General features: G+C 38.9%; 1 protein-coding gene and 1 pseudogene across 4 annotated transcripts in view; one reads left to right on the plus strand and one right to left on the minus strand.

Annotated features, from left to right (window-relative positions):
- CDKL2 (cyclin dependent kinase like 2) overlaps positions 1–10,084 on the minus strand; it is a 36,429-nt gene extending 26,345 nt beyond the window's left edge. For 2 of the 4 annotated variants that reach the window (XM_036336633.1, XM_036336625.1), the window contains exons 1-3: positions 6,411–10,082; positions 3,912–4,112; positions 182–376 (exon numbers count right to left, since the gene is read on the minus strand). In XM_036336633.1, coding sequence (XP_036192526.1) covers positions 182–376; positions 3,912–4,079 — 363 coding nt within the window. In that variant the 5' untranslated portion in view covers positions 4,080–4,112; positions 6,411–10,082. Of the gene's footprint in view, positions 1–181; positions 377–3,911; positions 4,113–6,410 lie in introns of all 4 variants that reach the window. The other 2 variants (XM_036336613.1, XM_036336642.1) reach the window with 2 other exon arrangements.
- A 1,091-nt stretch (positions 10,085–11,175) lies between these two features.
- On the plus strand, positions 11,176–14,164 carry LOC118669975 (annotated as a pseudogene).
- The last annotated feature ends 6,257 nt before the right edge of the window (positions 14,165–20,421 follow it).

Consider the following 20,421-nt stretch of genomic DNA (forward strand, 5'->3'; position numbering starts at 1 on the left):
ATGGTGGGGGAAAGAATACATGTATTATGACACATGAAAATTGGCAATATCAAAGTAACAGTTCATTTCTATGATTTTAACTGGTCTAAACTTTAAACAAGTATCTCATTAAATTACGGTAAATGACTGGTGCCTGGAGAGTCAATAATTGGCAAAATAATTATTTAAACTAAATACTTACATTGTGACTATGACAAAATCCAATTCCATTAATAATCTGAAACAAATACTTTTGAACAAGCTGGTAGTCTAGTCCATTTGGAAAGAGTTCCAAGTCATCAAGAATGGTATGGTCAACAAACTCAAAGACTAGGTACCATCGTTTTTTTTTCTTGCACACCTCCAACAGATTCACCAGATTTTCATGCCTCAGTTGCTGTTATAAAAAAATGCGAAATAGTTTTTACAACATCAAATGATTAGCAATTAGTGACCATCCAAAATAGATCTTAGCATAAAAAAGACATATAAATAAAATGCATGAACAGTATAAATTGTAAATGTATATTCTGGTTTTTAAATTCTAGTTAAAAGACCACATTGCTCTGTTGTCCTCTCAGGGAACACAATAAAACCAATAAGGAAAAGAAATGTAACTTTATCTCTGATGGATCTAAGTAGGATCTATGACCCCTTCCCACCACAAATGAGGTAAAACTGCCAAATGTAATCAAGGTCAAACAGGAGTGTAGGAAGATACCAAAAGATTATCTGTGGCCACAAAGCTGGCACAGCAGAGTTCTCCTAAGTCGGTGACATACCCTGAAAAGGGAAAACAACAACTACAACAACAACAACAACAAAAACCAACCCAAACCTTCTTAAATATAATGGAAACAAGGTTGCAGAAAACAAAACTAACTTATGCTGATTGTAATCAAGACAGTTGTGACCTGAGTGGAAAAGGAAGACATGGTGACTGGAGAAGGTATAAGGGCGGGGGGGGGGGGGGGGGGGGAGTCGGGGGTTTCTTCTGGGGTTATTTTCGTGTTCTCTTACTTGATTTAGATGGTGGTTACATAGGTTGTTCAGTTATTTAAATCCATAGAGATATATTTTTATGATATGTATACTTTCCTATATGTATATGTCAATAAAAAGTTGAAAGAAAAAAAAGATCCAGACATAAAAGAACAAACTTAAAAAAGAGCAGCAATTGGACTGACAGCTGACTTATCAAGAGCCATAATTGAAGCTAGAGGACAAAACAATGTTATTTTCATTTTGTTGAAAGAAAATAATCACCAACCTAAAATTCTATACATAGCAAAAATATCCTTCATGAATAATAACAAAATAAAGACATTTTCATGCAAACTAAAATTGAAATGTTTTATCTACAATATTTCCTCACAAAAGGAAATCCTAAACAAGAAGAAGGGAAGAGATCACAGATAAATAATAAATGCAGAAAGGAAGGAAGAACAAAGAAAGTGGTAAAAATAAATCTAAATAAACATTTAAAAATAATTACATCCTATGATGTTTAAATAGCATAAAAGATAAAAGGGAATAACTAGAGATGATTATTGCAAGCTTTGGAAGAAGGATAAAATTATTGGATACTGTTAGACTTTAACAAATGTCTAGGATAACCACAAAATGAAACAATATATAATTTTCTAATTATTTGAGGAAAATAAAGGAATGATAAATGTAATCAATCCAAAGACAGAAAGAAAAAAGAAATACAGAACCAGTGAGACAAATAGCATATATTAAGGTGGTATATTTATACCTAAATATATCAGAAACTGTATTACATGTAGATGGACTAATTGTTCCAATTAAAATACAAAGATTGTCAAACAGGATGAAAGAAAAATGTAACTACATGTTCACAAGAGACACATCTAAACAAGTACTGAGATGGGGAGCCAGGCAGAAGAGGGTAAAGGAAGGAGAAATGGGAGACTTCTGTAATACTCTCAACAATAAAACAAAAATGGAAAAAGATATACTATGCAAACATTAACCTAAATTAAACTAGTGTAGCCTTATTAGTTTCAGCCAAAACAGACTTTAAGAAAAAACATTACTATAATAAAAAGTTATTTCAGCCCTTGCCGGCGTGACTCAGTGATTAGAGTGTTGGCCTATGCACAGCCTGCACATGGGAGGGTCTTGGGTTCTATTCCCCGTCAAGGGCATGTGCCTGGGTTACAGATTCTATCTCCCTCAGGGCACATGTGGGAGGCAATAAATCTATGTGTCTCTCTCACTTCAATGTTTCTCTCTCACATTGATGTTTCTCTCCTTTCTCTCCCTCCCTTCCACTCTCTCTAAAAAAAAAAAAAAAAAAAAAAAAAAAAATCAATGGAAAAAATATCCTCATTCCTTAGGTGAGGATTTTAAAAAAGTTATTTCATGATGATAAGAGATTTGATTCAGCATGCAGATATAATAATTCTAAATATAAAATATTAATAATATGGCTTTTCTACTTGTAAAGTTAAACTTTAACTGAACTAAAATAAAAAAGGACAAATCAATAATCACAGATTTTAACATATTTCTTCTCAGTACTGGATAGAACAAGCACACACACAAACAGAATTACTGAGAATTCAGAAGATTTAATCAATGCAAGTAACAAAAGCTAATTTAATGGAATACTTTTCAAGTACATGAGAAATTTTTTGTTGTTGGTTAGTATATTCTGAATCAAAAAGCATGTATCAAGAAATTTCAAAGGAATAACATCTTACATAGTATATACTCATATCACAGGGCAATTAGATCAAAAGTAAAAAACCAGGGAAGGAAAATCTAAAAAATTTCCAAATATTTGGAAATCAAGGGAAATAAGAAAATAGTTTGAACTGCTAATCAAAATTTCTGCAGTACATACCAAACTGTTCTGAGAGGGAAATTTATAACTTTAAATGCGTAAAGGAGGCAGGGGGAGAGGCTGGAAATAAAAGACATAAGTATGCATTCAACAGGTTAGAAAAAAAGAACTACAAAGTAAACCCTCCCAAAATAAGTAGAAGGAATGAAATACTAAAAAACTAAAATGAAATAGAAGAGAAATAAATAATATAGAAGATGAACAAAGCTAAAAGTTGGTTCTTTCTAAAGAAAAATAAAATTAATAAACTTCTCGTGAGAATGATTAAAGAAAGAGGGACATAACACAGCAGGCCTGAGAGTGCTATCCTTAGATAGGTATGCTGCACCTTGGCTGGTACCTGGAAATCCCTGGCTGGTACCTGGGAACTTGGATTTCAGGAGGGTTCCCTTCATTTCCAGAATTGATAAAAATGGCAAGCTGCGCAAACAATATTGTTTATGCTGAATACCTGCATTCCTTCTGGGAGTCTGAAATTTTGGAACAAGCCAGGCAGATATGCCTACATGACAAGTCACCAATAAAAACCTTGCACACTGAGAATCTAATGAATTTCCTTGGTAGACAATATTTCACATGTGTTATCACAACTAATTGCTGGAGGATATAAGAGTGTCCAGCTGAGTGACTCCACTGGAAGGGGTTTCTTAGAAGCCTGTAACAGGTTTCCCTTTGCTGATTTTGCTACCTATCCTTTCAGTGTAATAAATCATGGCCATGAATACAATTGCAGAGTGCTGAGTCCTCTAGTGAATCACTGAACATTGGGGTGGTCTTTGGGACCCTCAATACAAATGATAGCTGGCTAGCTCTATCTAGCTAGGTAGGTAGACAGATAGGTGTGTGTGTGTGAAAGAAGCGACAAGTACTTTTAAAATCATTTTATGTGCATGATATAAATGAATATACATATGTAATCATTTTATTTGTTTATTGCCAAAAACATATACTTTAAACCTTGTAATATATGAAACAAATACAAAAACAGTAATTTCCCCCAAAATCTAATCTTGATCAAGAAATAACTTATTTTTTTAACAAAATACATATATTTACTCACCTTTAGTAACTTGATTTCTCGCATAGCAATTTTTTTAACCATTTTGTCATCATCACTTTCTAAGAACTTCTTAATGGCTACAATTCTTCCAGTATCTTTATTCCTACACTTCATCACCATTCCATAGCTCCCTTCTCCAACCAATCCTAGGTTCTCATATTTTTCCATTTTAATTCAAAACCAGAAGTATTTTTTTTCTTGCTGTAAAAACCAAAATATAGTTAATAATGTTGAGTATATTAATTTTCTCCACCCTCCCAGCAAAGTAATTCTTCCCAACTTTTTTGCCATGTTAGAGCAGTCACTGTGTTGATGGTTCTCCCTTGCTGACTCACAATTTCTTATTGTTTCCAATTTTGTTATGTTTTCAAAATATTCATATTCATTTCATAATAGACAACACAAATATAACTGAAGCCATTAACTTTAAATTTAAGTTACTAAATGTCATGTTGATGAAATTCAACATATTTTTAATTCAGATAAAGTAACACTAGAACCACCATACAAAACAATTACAGCTCACTTTAGAAAAACATGATTCCTTTTCACACAAAGGTGAAAAAATCGCAAGTGAGTTTAGTTTTAGTGAAGATCATGTTTATTTTTTACATCAGGATTAAAAGGTGAAAATTTTTATACACTCTCAACTCATTGAGGAAGAATATTTGGTCACAAAATGGTCACTTACCAAATGAATACTAAGAATCTTTGTTAAACTATTTTTCTTTATTTTTCTTACTATAGTAATTAAATTCCTATATTGAACATACAAAATAACAGCAATAACATCACAGTATATAGGCAGATTTTAGAAATTAAATATTAGTAGCACCAAATAGAGTATTTCAAAAATCCTTTTAATGATTATTCACTATGAGAATAATCATTTTAATTTTGTGCTTGTAATTCTTTTCTTTTTAAATATATTTTTTATTGATTTTAGAGAGGGCGAGGGAGAGAGAGAGAGAGAAACATCAATGATGAAAGAGAATCATTGATTGGCTGCCTCCTGTACACCCCCCACTGGGGATGGAGCCTGCAACCCAGGCATTTGTCCTGACCGGGAATCAAACTGTGACCTCCTAGTTCATTGGTCAATGCTCAATCACTGAGCCACACCAGCCAGGCTGTGTTTATAATTCTTTTCTACTCCCAATTACATGTCATTTTCTGGATAAAGGCAACCCTAATAAAATCTTTCTTACTTTACTAATGATTGATGAAGGTCCAGCAATCAGTCCACTACATATTTTGGTACAGAAAAAACAAACAAAAACTTTTCAGTTCAAATACAGATAGATTTTAATTCATAAGTTTTATTGCAGATTTCCAACTTTATTTTTAAATCTGGTGTTGAAATTAAATTCTAGAACAACAACAAAAAATCATCTTAATCCCATTATGCTTCTAAAAGTTTAAGGAGGAAAAAATACCTTTAAGTAAGTTTATATTCAAATGATAACTCATGGTTAAATTTTTTAACCTGACAATATAAAAATACTCGATAAAAGTTAGGGGGAAATATTATCACCTATTACATTGTGTATTTATGGCAATCTAAAGCTAATTTACTCGATTGTGAGTTGTGGTGCTTTTCCTTGCTTCCTTATTGGTACATTGATAATAAAGACACTACAAATATCCTCTGTTCTAACAAACTATGATAATCCAATGAGTACATCTTTAGCATTTTACATATGGTAATTTATATAGTTTCTATTATATAGATATACATGGAACACCAGAAGATTGACCTGGGGATGAAGGGTGAATGAAAATAAATCCAAGTCAACTGCAACTCAAATTATTTCATTATTTTACAACCAGCTTTGATAATACTATAAACTGTTTACACAGCAGTGTCCCAACACTAACTTTCCATACATTTGACATTTTTAGCTTCCATTTAATGTCTATCAACTACTTTCAAATAAAAAAGTCTGTGTTTGAAAAAAAATCTCAACGTTATTTTCTCTCTCGTTTTTAAATAATTTTTCCTTCCACTAAGACAGCATGTTTTTATCAAGGACTAGACTGTAGGTTTATCATGTCAAGGACAAAAATAGATGGAATCTATACCTTGCATCACTTAAAAATATGTCATCTAGTAAGCTAACATTGTGTAAGTTGACTACTCCGAGTTTATTCTTGCAGCCAACTGCACGTTTGGTCACAGCACATAGAACACACCCATTTCTCAAGTGGCACTGCCTGCAAATACCTTAAAGGTCTCACAGCTTATTAAGCCTCTTGTTTCCTGAAACAGTTACTCATAAACGATAACTTTTCATGCCTTCTACCCCCAAACGTAAGGGTAATACAAACGAAGCCCGCCCGGCTGGCAATGTGGTATTTCTGGACATGTGCCATGTAAGAGCATAGTTCTAATACGGACAAGTTAGATAAAAATAATGCTAATTTATCTTCTTCAAGAGATTGAAATCTATTGTACATGAAGAGTGAGATCATAGAAGCCTTTAAAAGTATTATACTTACTGCTTCTTTAATATCCTTTCACGTGGAAAGACCCAAAGGTTTTCAACTCGGAAACAAATTTGAGGTGAAATTCATCTCTCCCGCGGGTCTAAAAAATGCTGACTAGCAAACTAGCAGTTTCAGTGCGGTTACGATTCCTTGTGAGGACACAGTCACGGGCGCCAGGTGAAGCAGAGAGAGGCAGATTGGCCTCGGCCCGCCCCAAGCTCACGCTCAGGAGGACCACTGCCTGCATGCTGCCGTCGTCAAGGCAACGACCTCACTCTGTCCCCAACCATAGGCACAAAGTCTCCAGGGAGAGATACGGCTCAGGTCAGAATGCGTCCACGGCCGGACCGACACCTGCTAAGGCCGAGGCCGGCAGAGAAATCAGCTGGGGTGGGAGGGCGCGGTCTCCCAGCTCGGAAGGTGCCCAGTCCCTGGACTCGGAAACCAGCTCAGCTCCAGCCAGCCCTGGCGAAGGCGTTGGCCACCCAGCTGCAAGGGGGCGGGCCCTTACCCTGCGCCAAGCACCCCGTGTTCTGATTGGCTGATCCCTGTTGTCATGAGCCGTGATTGGCTTAGCGCCAACCACCCTTCCCCTTCACCTGGGGCTCCGCCCGGGTTCCGCTCCCTGACGGCGCGGGTGCCAGCATCTGGACACACCTACATTAAGTAAGGGGACACCTTTCTGCCTTCGCTGGAGACCTCTCCCCGCAGACGCGGGCAGGAGACGATCCCGGTGTTCATGGGGAGGGTAAATGTGGTGGTGGTTTGTAGGACTGGGAGAAAATGGGAGAGGGAGGTCATGCAAAGAGCTGGAGAAAGTGTTCCCCCCGCAGCTTCCTCGCTGGACGGGGAGCGGCCCACGGCGCCCTCACCCGGGAAGGTTCGGTGTGAGAGGTGGAGCCAGTCTGGGCCAGATGGGGGATGAGGGTGTTGGTCGGAGGTGATGACTAATAGGTGAGGCAAGGTAAAAGTAGGTAGGTGACGACAGAACTTACGTTAGGAGGGACCTTGAGGGTAGCCTGGGCACTGGAAGTGAGGGGAATGGAGATACACGAATGAAATAAAAGGACAAAAGTGAGGAAGGTTGGGGAACGCAGTATTGGCGTATGGCAGCCAAATTGGGTGCATTTGGGGGGTGGGATCTTTAAGGCACAGACCAACTCAATTCATACATAACCAGGCAACACTGGTAGATCAGAATCTTGCACACGCTTAAGTCACACAAGAAACAGGGTTTAGGGTGCACTGTAGGCCATACCTCTGCAGTAAGGACGCCTTCAGCACTCAGTTATTTTCACGTTAAGTCATGAAAACGAAACGTTTTATAATCATATTTGATCTCTATCTTGATTCAGTTAAGTGTGTTCTGGATAGCAGATATTTATACCCAGTCAATATTACAATATTAATTCCTTTTTGTATGCTAAGAAATAAACATTCCGGTTTATAAATAATCCTTTGAGAGTTTGGTTAGCATGAATTAATTTTTCAGTGCTTGATCACCTTGGTCAAAAGGCTTAAAAACTAGTTCCTGAACCTGTAATATTAAGGACAAGACCTGGGACCTAGGTATGAAAATAATATAAGTATTTGGTCAATCCAGGATATAAATTTTAATATAGCAATTAGTTCCTTCCTTTGCTGTGACCAAGTTGAAGGGAGCCATGCCCAATGTTGTTACCTCAGGCTATAACAGAATCTGATGAACTTCTTTTATATGAGGGGCAGATCACCTTTTATAAAATGGCAAATCCAGGTTTGGGAGGCCTGAAGCTTGACAAGAAGGCAAAAATATTTTGCTTTTGCAACTTTACAAAAATATTCAACAACAAACATTTTAAAGGCTCCTCTAAGCAAGAGACCCTGAAGCTTAAATCCCACAGGCAATCAAAAGGGTAAACTAAAAATATTGATTTGGCCCTAACTGGTTTGGCTCACTGGATAGAGTGTCGGCCTGCGGACTCAAGGGTCCCAGGCTTGATTCCAGTCGGGGGCATGTACCTTGGTTGCCAGCACATCCCCAGTAGGGGGTGTGCAGGAGGCAGCTGGTTGATATTTCTCTGTCGATGTTTCTAATTCTCTATCCCTCTCCCTTCCTCTCTGTAAAAAAATCAATAAAATATACTTTTAAAAAAATATTGGATTTGGTGAATAGGTAACACTTGAGAAAACAATTTAAAACAGAATTGAGTTTAAAGCCAACTGTAAAGGAGACAGGGCATTCAAGAATTACACATCCTAGGTAAAGTCATTTACATGTTTGCGAAAGAGGAGATAGCATTATATAGATGCAAGATTAATTTAAAAAACACAGGGAAATCTTTGTAGTGAAGACGAATGGAGAGAGAGGCGTTAAAGAGTGAAGAAAAGGAATAATTGATTAAAAAAAAAAACTAAGGCCAGGTAGTGAAGAGAAAGTAATTAAGTATGAAAAGGGCTTAGCCTTGAAGAGGTTTAGAAAAAAAGGAGTTTAAAGAAAAACTGAGAAAAGTATTGGACGGACACATTAGCTGGCCTAAATCTTCTCAGGTAAAGAACTTCAGTTTTGCAAAACAGATAATCGTGAGATTAAGTCTTAAGGACTTGAGAGCAGAAATTCCTTGAAATAGGTAGTTATGAGAAAACTCATTTTGATATGAAAGGAATTCAAAATAGTAATATGTGCCCACTTGAAACCTACTGACTCTGTTTCAAGGGACTTGGCATTCCCAAGGACAAGAATGGAGAAAGTAGATGGTAAATTTCCTCTTAGAGAATTTGCAGCACAGATTAAACAAAGAAGAAATCGAGGATGATGGAGAAAAGCACCACTGAAATGGCTTGCCCATAGGTTTCAGCTAGATAGGAAATTGGTTAATAAACTGAAAATATAGAGGCTTTGAGGAAGTGGAAGTCAGTCATCATAGGCATGAAGGATAAGTTTAATAGGAGAGAAAGCTATTGTCAAAGAAAACTTGTCAATTTAAGATCTTAGAAATGGCACTATCTTCATCATCTGGGATTCAGTGCTGTATCTCTGAGGATTACTCAATAAAAGTTGGAACTAACATCAGGAGCAATATTGGAACCTCCCTTTCGGATTTTGAAAAACAGTAGAAATGTAAAAATATGTAATTCTGTGGTTAAGACATATAATCTCTATGAAGCTGCTGGTCAGGTTTTCTTACCAGGTTTTTAAAGTATAAGAAACTCCTACCTTAGAATGGCAGCAGAGTTCTCAGCGATTGAGGTTATTATTAACCTTGCCCACCAAAAGCTGTGTCAAATCCTCCTGGTGGGTGGCTGCCAGGGTTTGGCATGAAAGCTCTAAATGACTAAACAAGCAAATAACAACATGATTCTCTCCCACTCCCCCCCTGCTGTAGTTTCCCAATTATCATTTTTGTGTGTTTGCTTGATAAAGTTGTAGCTGGGGGGGAGAGGGGGAAAACCTTAGATAAGTGAAAATGTTATAAAAATCTAAAGAAAACAGTATGGGAGTGCACGAGGTTAGCAACTAGAGAGGAGAGCTTGAGAGATGTGTTAAAGAATTAAAGGTTAGAAGAGACTAAGGATCATATGGCCCATTAATTCCACTCCTAGATATATATACTGAAGAAAAATGAAAACTTGTTCATATAAAAACTTGTACATGAATGTTCATAGCAGCATTAATATTCATAATAGACAAAAAAAGTGAAACTCAAATGTCCATCAACTGATGAATGGATAAATTGTTTTATCCATACAATGGAATACTATTTAGCCATAAAAAGGAATGAAGTACTGATACATGCTACATGGATGAGTCTTAAACATTAAGCTAAGTGAAAGAAGCCAGACATAGAAAGCCACATATTATACCATTACATTTTTATGGAATGTGTGCAGCACAGGCAAATCCTGTGCTGCACACATTCCATATAAAGAAACAGAAAGTAGATTACTGGTTACCAGGGACTGAGAGGGAGATGGGAATGAGGAGTGACTACTAATGGGTAAGGAGTTTCTTTTTAGGGTGATGAAATGTTCCGGAATTAGTGTTACACAACTTTTTAAAGTAAATATACTGAAAGTCACTGAATTTTACACTTTAAAGGGGTGAATTTTATGTGTGTGAACTATATCTCAATTTAAAAAAATAGACTACAGGAGGATAAGAAATTTTCAGCCTTCCCAGAAGTCTGCCTTTTAAAATAAATGTATGTATTTTGGCTTAGTCCAATTCTTTTACATTAGCAACCATCTCTGTTAAGTGACTTTTGGCAGCAGTCATTTTCTACATATTTTGACATCACCAATAACGGGCTTGGGTGTTTTGTGCAAAAACAAACACAGGAAAAAACACCTCTCACTTAGGTCCCATGAGATACTGATTAGTCATGGGGGTTTTTGGCATCCCTTCGAGTCACCAAGTGAATGGAAAGGGCATAAAATCTTCAGACTGCAAAAAGTAAGATTGTTTTCAGTATAGTATATGAAGCATGCAGCTATGAATACATTCTACCATTCTGCTAAGAAAATGGACTGATTCACTTTGAAGTTCTGGTTCTTTGATGGACACTTGCCATAGAAATAGAATTCTGTTCTCAACCTAGTAGTTGATGCAATGACATCATTACTACATTTTAAAGTAATTAAGACAATTGGAATTTGGAAACCTAAAATACAATATACCACTTATTTTGCCAAATTCAACATACACCAACACATCTATAGCAGCGGTTGCCAACCTTTCGGACCTCACGGACCACTGGTTGGTGATGGCTGATTTATACTATAAGTGTAAACCTTGGAATTCATTTCTTACATGTTAACAATAGTATACATTCTGTTTGCACTAGTAACATGCCTCTTTTGAAAAACCTTAACATTCCATCTCTTTCTAGCCTCTATCAGATTCCTCTGTTCATCTTCATAGCAAAACTACAGAAAAAAAAGGTGTGTTCATTTCTTACCTCCAGTTCTCTTGGGCTTTCATCCTTATCACTCCGCTGAAATAGTTTTTCCCAAGTCAGTATGACCTACATCCTGCCAAAGCCATCTGTAGCAGAGATTGCTAGTTACAATAAGCTAGTTCCTTCTTCCTGTGTGGCTTGTTTCTTTTGTGCGATCTCCATTGCAGTTAGGAGTGACCAGGGGACTGAATTCAAGTCACATGGGCACCATTTCCAGTCCTGGTCCATAAAAATCTCCATTCAACATTCTCTATGTTCCTTTTCCCTTTCAGCTAGCTACAGTGGAGATGACTATAGTCTGGGGGAGGAGGGCCAGACCACTGGCCTCTTCATTATCACTTTTCTATTTTTTTATATTAGGGGTAAAAAGAAAAAAAAACTATTGTGTCTGAGCCATTAGACATCTTGGGTTCTATTTATTATAGCAATTAGACACCCTAATTAATCCACTACCTCATATGACCGCTCAACAGCATTACTCAACTGCTTATTTCCTTTTGAGATAAACTCTTGAAACTTAGCTTTCCATGACATCAATGTTGTCCTATTTTGTCTTCTTCGATTTTCTTTGCATGCTTCCCCTGTACTAGAACCCTAAATATTGGGAGTATCTGGGGGCTCAGTCCTGAGCTTCTTCTCTTACACTCTCTTCTTAGGAAATCTCATCTAATCCCATAGCTGCAGCAAAGACCTATATGGATAACTCATAGCACTGAGCTGTCTTCAGAATTCCAAAATCATACCATATGACATTCATTCTTGGATCTATAATTGGCATATGAAACTTAACACATTGCGGACCAGTAGTTTTATTACTAGCTTTATCCAGTGGCCAGATAAGTTTCTATTGAACGAGTACAAAAAACATTTTACATAAATGTTAAAGGCACGCTTTAAAATTAAATACCCATTGCATTTTGAAGTTATTTATTACATGTTCTACAAGCTGAATATCTTTTTAAAATATGATACTTTGTAAAACACTGTGTAATATGAAGCGACAATTCTCGTGATCCATTCGCAATGTGTTAAATGGCTAAAAGAAAACTGTTGTTTTTCTTGCCACAATCCACTCCTACTTTAAATTCCCAGGAATCCCTTGAATATTATCTTTTCCTCACATTCAAGATCCAGTCCATAAAAGTCTTATAGGTTCTATCTACAAAATAAATCTTATTAGCTAACCATTTATCATCATCTCTTCTACAGCTCTAATCCAAGCCACCATCGCCATTAGCTGACATTTTGACAGGCCTCTCACTAACTCAGATCACATCACTTCCCTGTTCAGATCCCAACAATCCCCGTAAAATCCAAGAGTAAATACAAGAGTAAAATACAAACTACAAGGCCACCCTCAAATTAGCTCTTATCTACCTCTTGATATCATCTGCTTACTGTTATGGCCACACTGGCCTTACTGCCCTTGAATACAACAAACTTTCTAAACAAAGGGGCTCTCCATATGTCCTTTCTTATTTTTGGAACATTCTTCCTCCAGGTCTCAGGACTGCCTTCTCTTCCCTTCAGACCTTCAGTGTACCTCGTCATAGAGCTCACTCATTACCCCCTCGATAATGACTAAGGAACATCTCCCGTCACTATTACGTTCTCTACCTTCACTAATTCTACTCATTAGCCATGTGATCTTGGAAAAGTAGCTAACCCCATTGTGCTTGAGTTAACCCTTCTGTAAAGCAAGTAATAATCCTCAAAGGATTGCTGTTAGGACTAAATGAGTTGTGTTGTGCCCAGGACTAATCAGAACTAAAAGTAAATACTTAAGGAAAGAAGTACTAAAAAAAAAATACCCATTTCCTGAGAGTAGGCTATACCTGCTGTATTGCCAGCATCATCTAGGAAGGTTTCTGGCTCATATTAGATGCTAATAGTCACTGCATGCTATACAAGCCTTTGTCACCTAGCACATATTTGTTATATAAGTGCCTGCTTTGAAACATCGCTCTGAGTCATTTCTGATGTCATCATTCATTGAAATATCTCTCACATGTTTTCTATGCCGAAGTCACTATCCTCATCACCATATGCCAGGCAGTTATGGTTTTTATGTCTTCAAGCTTTACTTTAGTTCACTTCTATAAAAAATATAAAAAACTTAGGGTTATCAGATTAGAGGATATAACAGATGTAAACTGACAGGCCCTCAACATTTTTTTTTTCTTTCAGCTTTCAGCTTGGAAACTTAGGTGCAACTTTCTTCGGTCGTACCAAATCCGGGTTCTTCTGACACCAGCTACTTCCATGATGCAGCCAAAGTTCTGCCCCAAAGAGATCAAAGTCCTATACCCGTGGTGCACCGGTGGGGAAGTCTGTGCTGTGTCTGCCCTGACCCCCAAGATTGGTCCCCTGGGCCTGTCTCCAAAAAAGGTTGGCTTTGACATCAACAAAGCAACTGGTGCTTGGAAGGATCTGGGGATTACAGTAACTCTGAACATTCAGAACGACAGACCCAGATTGAGGTAGTGCCTCTGCCTCTGCCCTGATCATGAAAGCCCTCAAAGTATTGCCGAGACAGAAACAAAAATTCATTAAACACAGTGGAAATAATCACTTTTGATGAGATTATTAATATTGCCTGACAGATGCAGCACCGATTTTTAGCTAGAAAACTCTCTGAAACCATTAAAAAGATCCTGGGGGTTGCAATGTTGATGGCTGCCACCCTCATGACATCATATAGATAACATTAGCAGTGGTGCAGTGGGATGCTGGGCTAGTTAAGAACCACAAAGGAAAATGTTTCACTAATGAGGTATATTTAGTGACATTATTCCATTAAAGATTGATGGTGAAAATTAAAATATTTATGTGTTCAAAAAAATGTTTCAATTAAAGATCATTTGACAACCAAAGAAAACACACATCTATATATATAAAACCCTAATATGCAAGTAGACCAAACAGTGGAACAATTGAACAACCAGTTGCTATGACATGTGCTCACCAGCAGGGGGCGCATACGCACAAAACATGGCAGGCGAGGGCAGCAGGAGACAGAACGCAGAACATGGTGGATATTGGCCACAGCAGGATGGTGGAGTAGGTGAGCAGGGGCGCCAGACCAAGGGGGGGCACTGGTCACTGTCATCGGGGCAAGCCTCTGGTGGTTACTGAAAATTCTTTGCTCCGGCGCACTGCAGCCCCATGGGTGCTCACACCTGCTGCCGGCATCAAAGCCACTGCTCACACCTGCTGCCCGCGCTGGGCCTGTTGGTGCGAGCAGCAGCTGCCGGCCCAATCACCCCCTGAGGGCTTCTCCACCTCCCCATGCTCCTGAGGGGTGATTGGGGCAGCAGCTGCCTCTTGCACCCACTGACAGCGCCAGCCCCAATCGCTCTGTGCCATCAGCACATGGGAGCAGTGGCAGTGGGAATGGGGCTGCCAGCAGAAAGGTGACCGGGGGCCGTAGCAGGAGGAGCCAGGCGGGGGCACGGAGGGTGGGCTGAGACCCTGCCACTGTGCCCACCGCAGCCTCACAGTCCACAGTTCCTTTCAAGGTGCACGAATTTGTGCACTGGGCCCCTAATACATATATTTCCCCCTAAATTCAGAGACTCACAGTATTTAACAGCTATTTGATTTCTGTTCCAAGTCTCTACTCTGTCTCATTCCTTAACATTGTGCTTCCTGAATATTATACCTGATTAAGGGATCCTTAATTTTAGTCCTGCTAATGCAGGAGGCTATAATTTTATAATTTTCTAAAATAAAGTCATGATAAAAATGCATTGCACTTAAAGTTTAAATTTCTGAACTTTAAATAACTCATCCTTGAAAGCAGATTGACACTTTTTGCTAATCCAGTATTCCAAATAATTTCATACTAGTGTGACTTATCCTTTCTGAGCCTATCTTTTTGGCGGTAACCTAGGTAACTATACTTACCTTGCCTAAATGTTAAATCAGATGTAAAGCTACCAGCAGTGATTCATAGTATATCCTCAAATATTGTAGAAAATTCATTTTAGAGATAAAAACAAGTAACTATTTTATTGGTTACACTATTTTCAAGTAGAAGTGTCTGCTTTTCATTGATTTCTGACTTTATGCTATCCAGAAATTGAATCATTCTCAATTCCTTTTAAGATATCTTACATTCAACTGCCAAAAAATAAGCTAAACCTATTTCTCTCCAAGTTTTAAACTACTGCAACAGTCTTATCAATTATCCTGCTTCTATATTTATCCTATCTTCTATAAGAATATCACTGCCATGCTTAATTCTCTTTAATGGTTTCCTATTGCAATTAGAAGAAAATCAAAATTAACTCCTTATCGTGGCAGATTACATGATGTAGTTCCTATCTCTCCTACCCCACCTCTTATCATTTTGCCACCCTTTGAGCCAACTCCATCTACCCCAGCTTCTTACCATTCCCTTACAAGGTTTTCTTATTTTACAGGTTGTTTTACATTAGCTGGTTCTTCTGACTACAGTGCTCCTAAGTTCCATTTCAACTCTAGAATGGGTGACTGAGGAACAGCTTATCACTTCACTGAAATAGTTCCCAAAAGTCATTATGACCTAATTCCGCCACTCAATTGCTTTTCATTATCTTAACTAAGGCCCGGTGGATGGACTTGTGCACCTTGAAATTCATTAGAAGGTGGTGGGCGGTGCGGGACTGGGCAAGGAGGGCTGGACACACCTTGGAGCCAACCTCCCGCAGTCCCTCCTAGGCCAGTGGCACTTGGGGCAGTGCCAGGGCTCGAAAGGCATCTGCAGAGTGAGTGGAGTCCCTCCAGCAGGTGGGGGTCCCTCGGCCTGGCCTGCAGGGATCGGGCAGAAAACAGTGGTCTGACATCCCCAAGGGTTTTGGAGAGGGCACTCTGCAAAGTTGCTGTCGCTTAGCAGCTCCTGCGTTGTCTACCCCCTGGTGGTCAGTGTGCATCATACCTCCCGGCTGGTTGGCCGGTCGCTTAGCCTTTTTATATACTAAACCAGCAGTCAGACATCCCTTCCCAATCCGGGACCGCTGGCTCCTAACCGCTCACCTGCCTGCCTGCCTGATCACCCCTAACCACTCTGCCTGCCGGCCTGCTCGCCCACAACTGCCCCCCTCCACTCCCCCCCACCGACCTGATTGCCCACAACTGTCCTCCCCTCCTGGCCTGATCACCCCCACCCCGACTCTGCCTCAGCCCTGCCACCATGTCTTTGTCTGGAAAGTTTCCTGGTCTAATTAGCATATTCTCCTTTTATTAGTATAGATTCTCTTTAGCATTTACAACTACTTATCTTCATTATCAAATAAGCTCAGGGAGACCAATGGACTTATTCACTCATGTATGCTCAACATCAACAATGCCTGGCACACAGAGGCACTCAATTAACAATAAAAAGTTAAATGGTTTAGCCCAGCATCACGTGTCTCACTCATTCACTTTAAGATTTGACATATGAGTAATCTGAGTTACGAGCTCCATCACGGAATGAATTAAACTCGTAAGTCGAGGCCCCACTGTAGTAGCAACTTGCCCAGCCGATGTGGCTGGTGATGGTCAATGGTTGAGTATCAACACATGAACCAGTAGGTCACAAATTCCCAGTCAGGGCACATGCCCAGGATACAAGCTCAATTCCCAGTTAGGGGGCGTGCAGGAGGCAGCTGATCCATGATTCTCTCATCATTGATGTTTCTACCTCTCTCCCCCTCTCCTTTCCAATCTCTGAAATCAATAAAAACATATTTTTAAAAGTTAAACTTAAAAAAATAAAAAATAAATAGTAACAACTTACACTTGCTAAAGGCCCACCACTGCATTATTTTAGGTGCTTTATATATTAATGCACTAAATCCTCACAACCACCTACCTCATTTTACAAATGAGGAAACAGAAACAAAGAAAAAGGCTAACCATTGAATGGTGGACTTGTCATTCAAGCCCCGGCTATCTTCTAAGCCAGCGGTCACCAACTGATGGTACACAGACCACTGGTGATCCGTGAGGTCCGCAAGGTTGGCAACTGCTGCCTAAGCCCTCCTCTTAAACCATTATATTGTTTGAAATCTACTGAATAGACAACATATTGAAGGTAAGATAGTACCTGGCCAAAATGAAACCACCCAGAGAAAGTTCATGGGGAAAGAGATTGAGCACCGAAGGGATCGGGGAGCAGAAATTATTATGGGATAAGAAAACAGAAGCAGTTAAAATACTAATTTCACAAAAGTGAAAGCATTCCAAGTAGGCAGCCAGCTATGTCAAAACTTTAAGAGACCAAAGAGAACAGTTAATTTGGTAATTAATACTAAGGTAGTAGTCTTTGTGATTTCTTAATTCTAAACCTGCATTTATGGTATTTTTGCCCAGTATTTATTTGGTAGTGCTAAAAATTGACTATTTCTGCCCAGCCTCAGTGGCTCAGTGGTTGAGTGTCGACCTATGAACCAGATCACAGTTTAATTCTGGTCAGGGCACATACCATGCTTACGGGCTCAATCCCCAGTGGGGCACTTGTAAAAGATAGCCCATCAATGATTCTCTCTCATCACTGATGTTTCTCTCTCTGTCCCCCCTCTACCTTCCTTCTCCCTTCCTCTCTGAAATCAATTAAAAAATAATTTTAAAAATTGACTATTTCTCATTAATTCTGAAACATGTTAAACATAAGCTACATGCTAAAAAAGCAGATTTAAGTCTCTATTTGTTCAAAATACCCCAAAATTATATTACTTAGGAATTAACTCAATGGTACAAATGATTTTAAACAATTACTCTTTGTGCAACCAACAGAAATCTATCACAAAGGGAAATTTCTTTCATGATGTTAATAGATTGTTCACTTATTCAGTAATTTTAAATTTAGAATTCTGGCATCAAATTGATCAAAATAGTCTACTACTAAATAATTAGAAAACTAATACTTATGAACACAGAATGAAAAGAAAGAAAAGTCAATGGTCTTTATTCATCTGTAGTTAAAATATAAATTATGGTGAGCAACTTTTCCTAATTTAAAGGAACAGCACTAACATCTAGCCACTAAATTTTCGTTCACTTGCTACAAACACTATGTTATATAGCACAATTGAAATGAAACACCTTAAGTGGCTAAAATAGTCAAATATCCTGTTTCATATGAAGTTTCCTGGACCAAACGATAATTTGCTACTTCAAATTTGGTTGCTTTAACACCTTTTGTACCGCTCAGGAGTTTTCTCGTGTTTCGCGCGCCATCTATTAAGGACTGCTCACAAGTGTTCTCGTTTTTCACGCCCATGGAAAAAGGAGCGAATCTAGATACTTATGTAAATTTTGTTTGGTCCCTCTTCATAGAGGAAAATGTTTTACGCAGTACCATACGTTAAAAAAGTACTAGGAACTTTGTTTGTTTTTGTAAATAAAAATGTTATAATTATTGAAAAACGACACCTAAAGTGCATTATGATTTAAATAATGTGCAGTTTGCCCGAAAACGTGCAGTCCCTGGCGTATGTCTTAGAGATTTCTATGTGGTACGAAAGGTGTTAATAGTGGCATATGTATTTTATCCCTTCTAAAAAATGCTTTTTCCAGAGCCATGAAATTAGACACGTCATCTATCCTATATAATAAAAGGCTAATATGCAAATCAACCAAACGGTGGAACAACCAGTTGCTATGACACGCACTGACCACCAGGGGGCAGACGCTCAATGCAGGAACTGCCCCCTGGTGGTCAGTATGCTCCCGCAGGGGGAGCGCTGCTCAGTCAGAAGCCCTGAGCTGGGCTCATGGCTGGCAAGCGCAGTGGTGGTGGCAGGAACCTCTCCCACCTCTGTGGCAGTGCTAAGGACCCCTCAGGGGATGTCCAACTGCCGGCTTAGGCATGCTCCCCATCAGTTGGATATCCCCCATGGCTCCGACTGTGAGAGGGCACAGGCTGGGCTGAGAGACCCCCAAGTGCATGAATTTTGTGCACCGGGCCTCTAGTATATATATAAAAGCCTGAATGACCATTCAACCATTAGCTATGACATGCACTGACCACCAGGGGGCAGAGGCTCAACACACAGGCTGGAAACATGGAACAGACTGATAAATCTCAGAAGGGAGGAGGGAGGGTGGGAAGAGATTAACCAAAGATTTTATATGCATACTAGAGGCCCAGTGCACAGATCTGTGCACCAGTGGGGTCACTTGGCCTGGCCTGTGAAGATCAGGCTGAATCCATGCACTGGGCCTCCGACATCCCCCCAAGGGATCCTGGATTGTGAGAGGGCGCAGGCCAGGCCGAGGGGCCTCTAGTTACATTATAATTAACATGGAAAGTGAGTTTAATATATTTATAAAAATCTTGTCTGACTTCCTTAAGAGTATTTTAAATAATGGTTCTTTTGGTTTCTCTCCAGTACAAACTTGCGAAGTCTGATTAAGGAATCTTCATTGACTATATTAGGAATAATTCAATTATACCATCCCTTTTAATGAAGAAAAAGTCTCAAATTCCAAAATTATGTATGCTTTAGGACTCATAAATGATTATTCCTCCTTTAATATTCTTTTAGAGTTTGACACATTTGTTTCAATTTCTGAATTGGGTCCTGTCCATAACTTTAGTCAGGGGTCCTCAAACTACGGCCCACGGGCCACATGCAGCCCGCCGAAAACACTTATCTGGCCCACCGGGTGTTTTTTGCCGCCGCTGCCTGTCCTGCTTAGCAGCCGACTCATCCCGGGCCCGTAGTGCGCATGTGTGGAATGTCTGAGGGACAGTGAACTGGCCCCCTGTTTAAAAAGTTTGAGGACCTCTGCTTTAGATAGCCTCAATATTCCCATCCCTTTTCTCCTGTCCGAGAGGTGAGGTAGCAATCCTTTGGATAGCCCAAGATTAAAAAAAAAAGAAATTAGTAGTTTGATTTAGATAATTCTTCACCTTCCTTACTATTTATTATTCTAAAATCCTTTAACTTATAAATTGGCTGAACTGGGATAGATCTCTTAACAACTGTTAAGGAAAAATATAAAAATAGTAAGCAGTTGGTTTTAGAACAGCTCATTTTTACTTAATGTGTGTGAAATGCAATTGGGAGAAAACATTTTGGAACACAAACCTATAGATTAAATTAGGGACATAGATA

This window comes from Myotis myotis, unplaced genomic scaffold, assembly GCF_014108235.1.
Source record: "Myotis myotis isolate mMyoMyo1 unplaced genomic scaffold, mMyoMyo1.p scaffold_m19_p_1, whole genome shotgun sequence".
Classification (NCBI taxonomy): Eukaryota; Metazoa; Chordata; class Mammalia; order Chiroptera; family Vespertilionidae; genus Myotis; species Myotis myotis.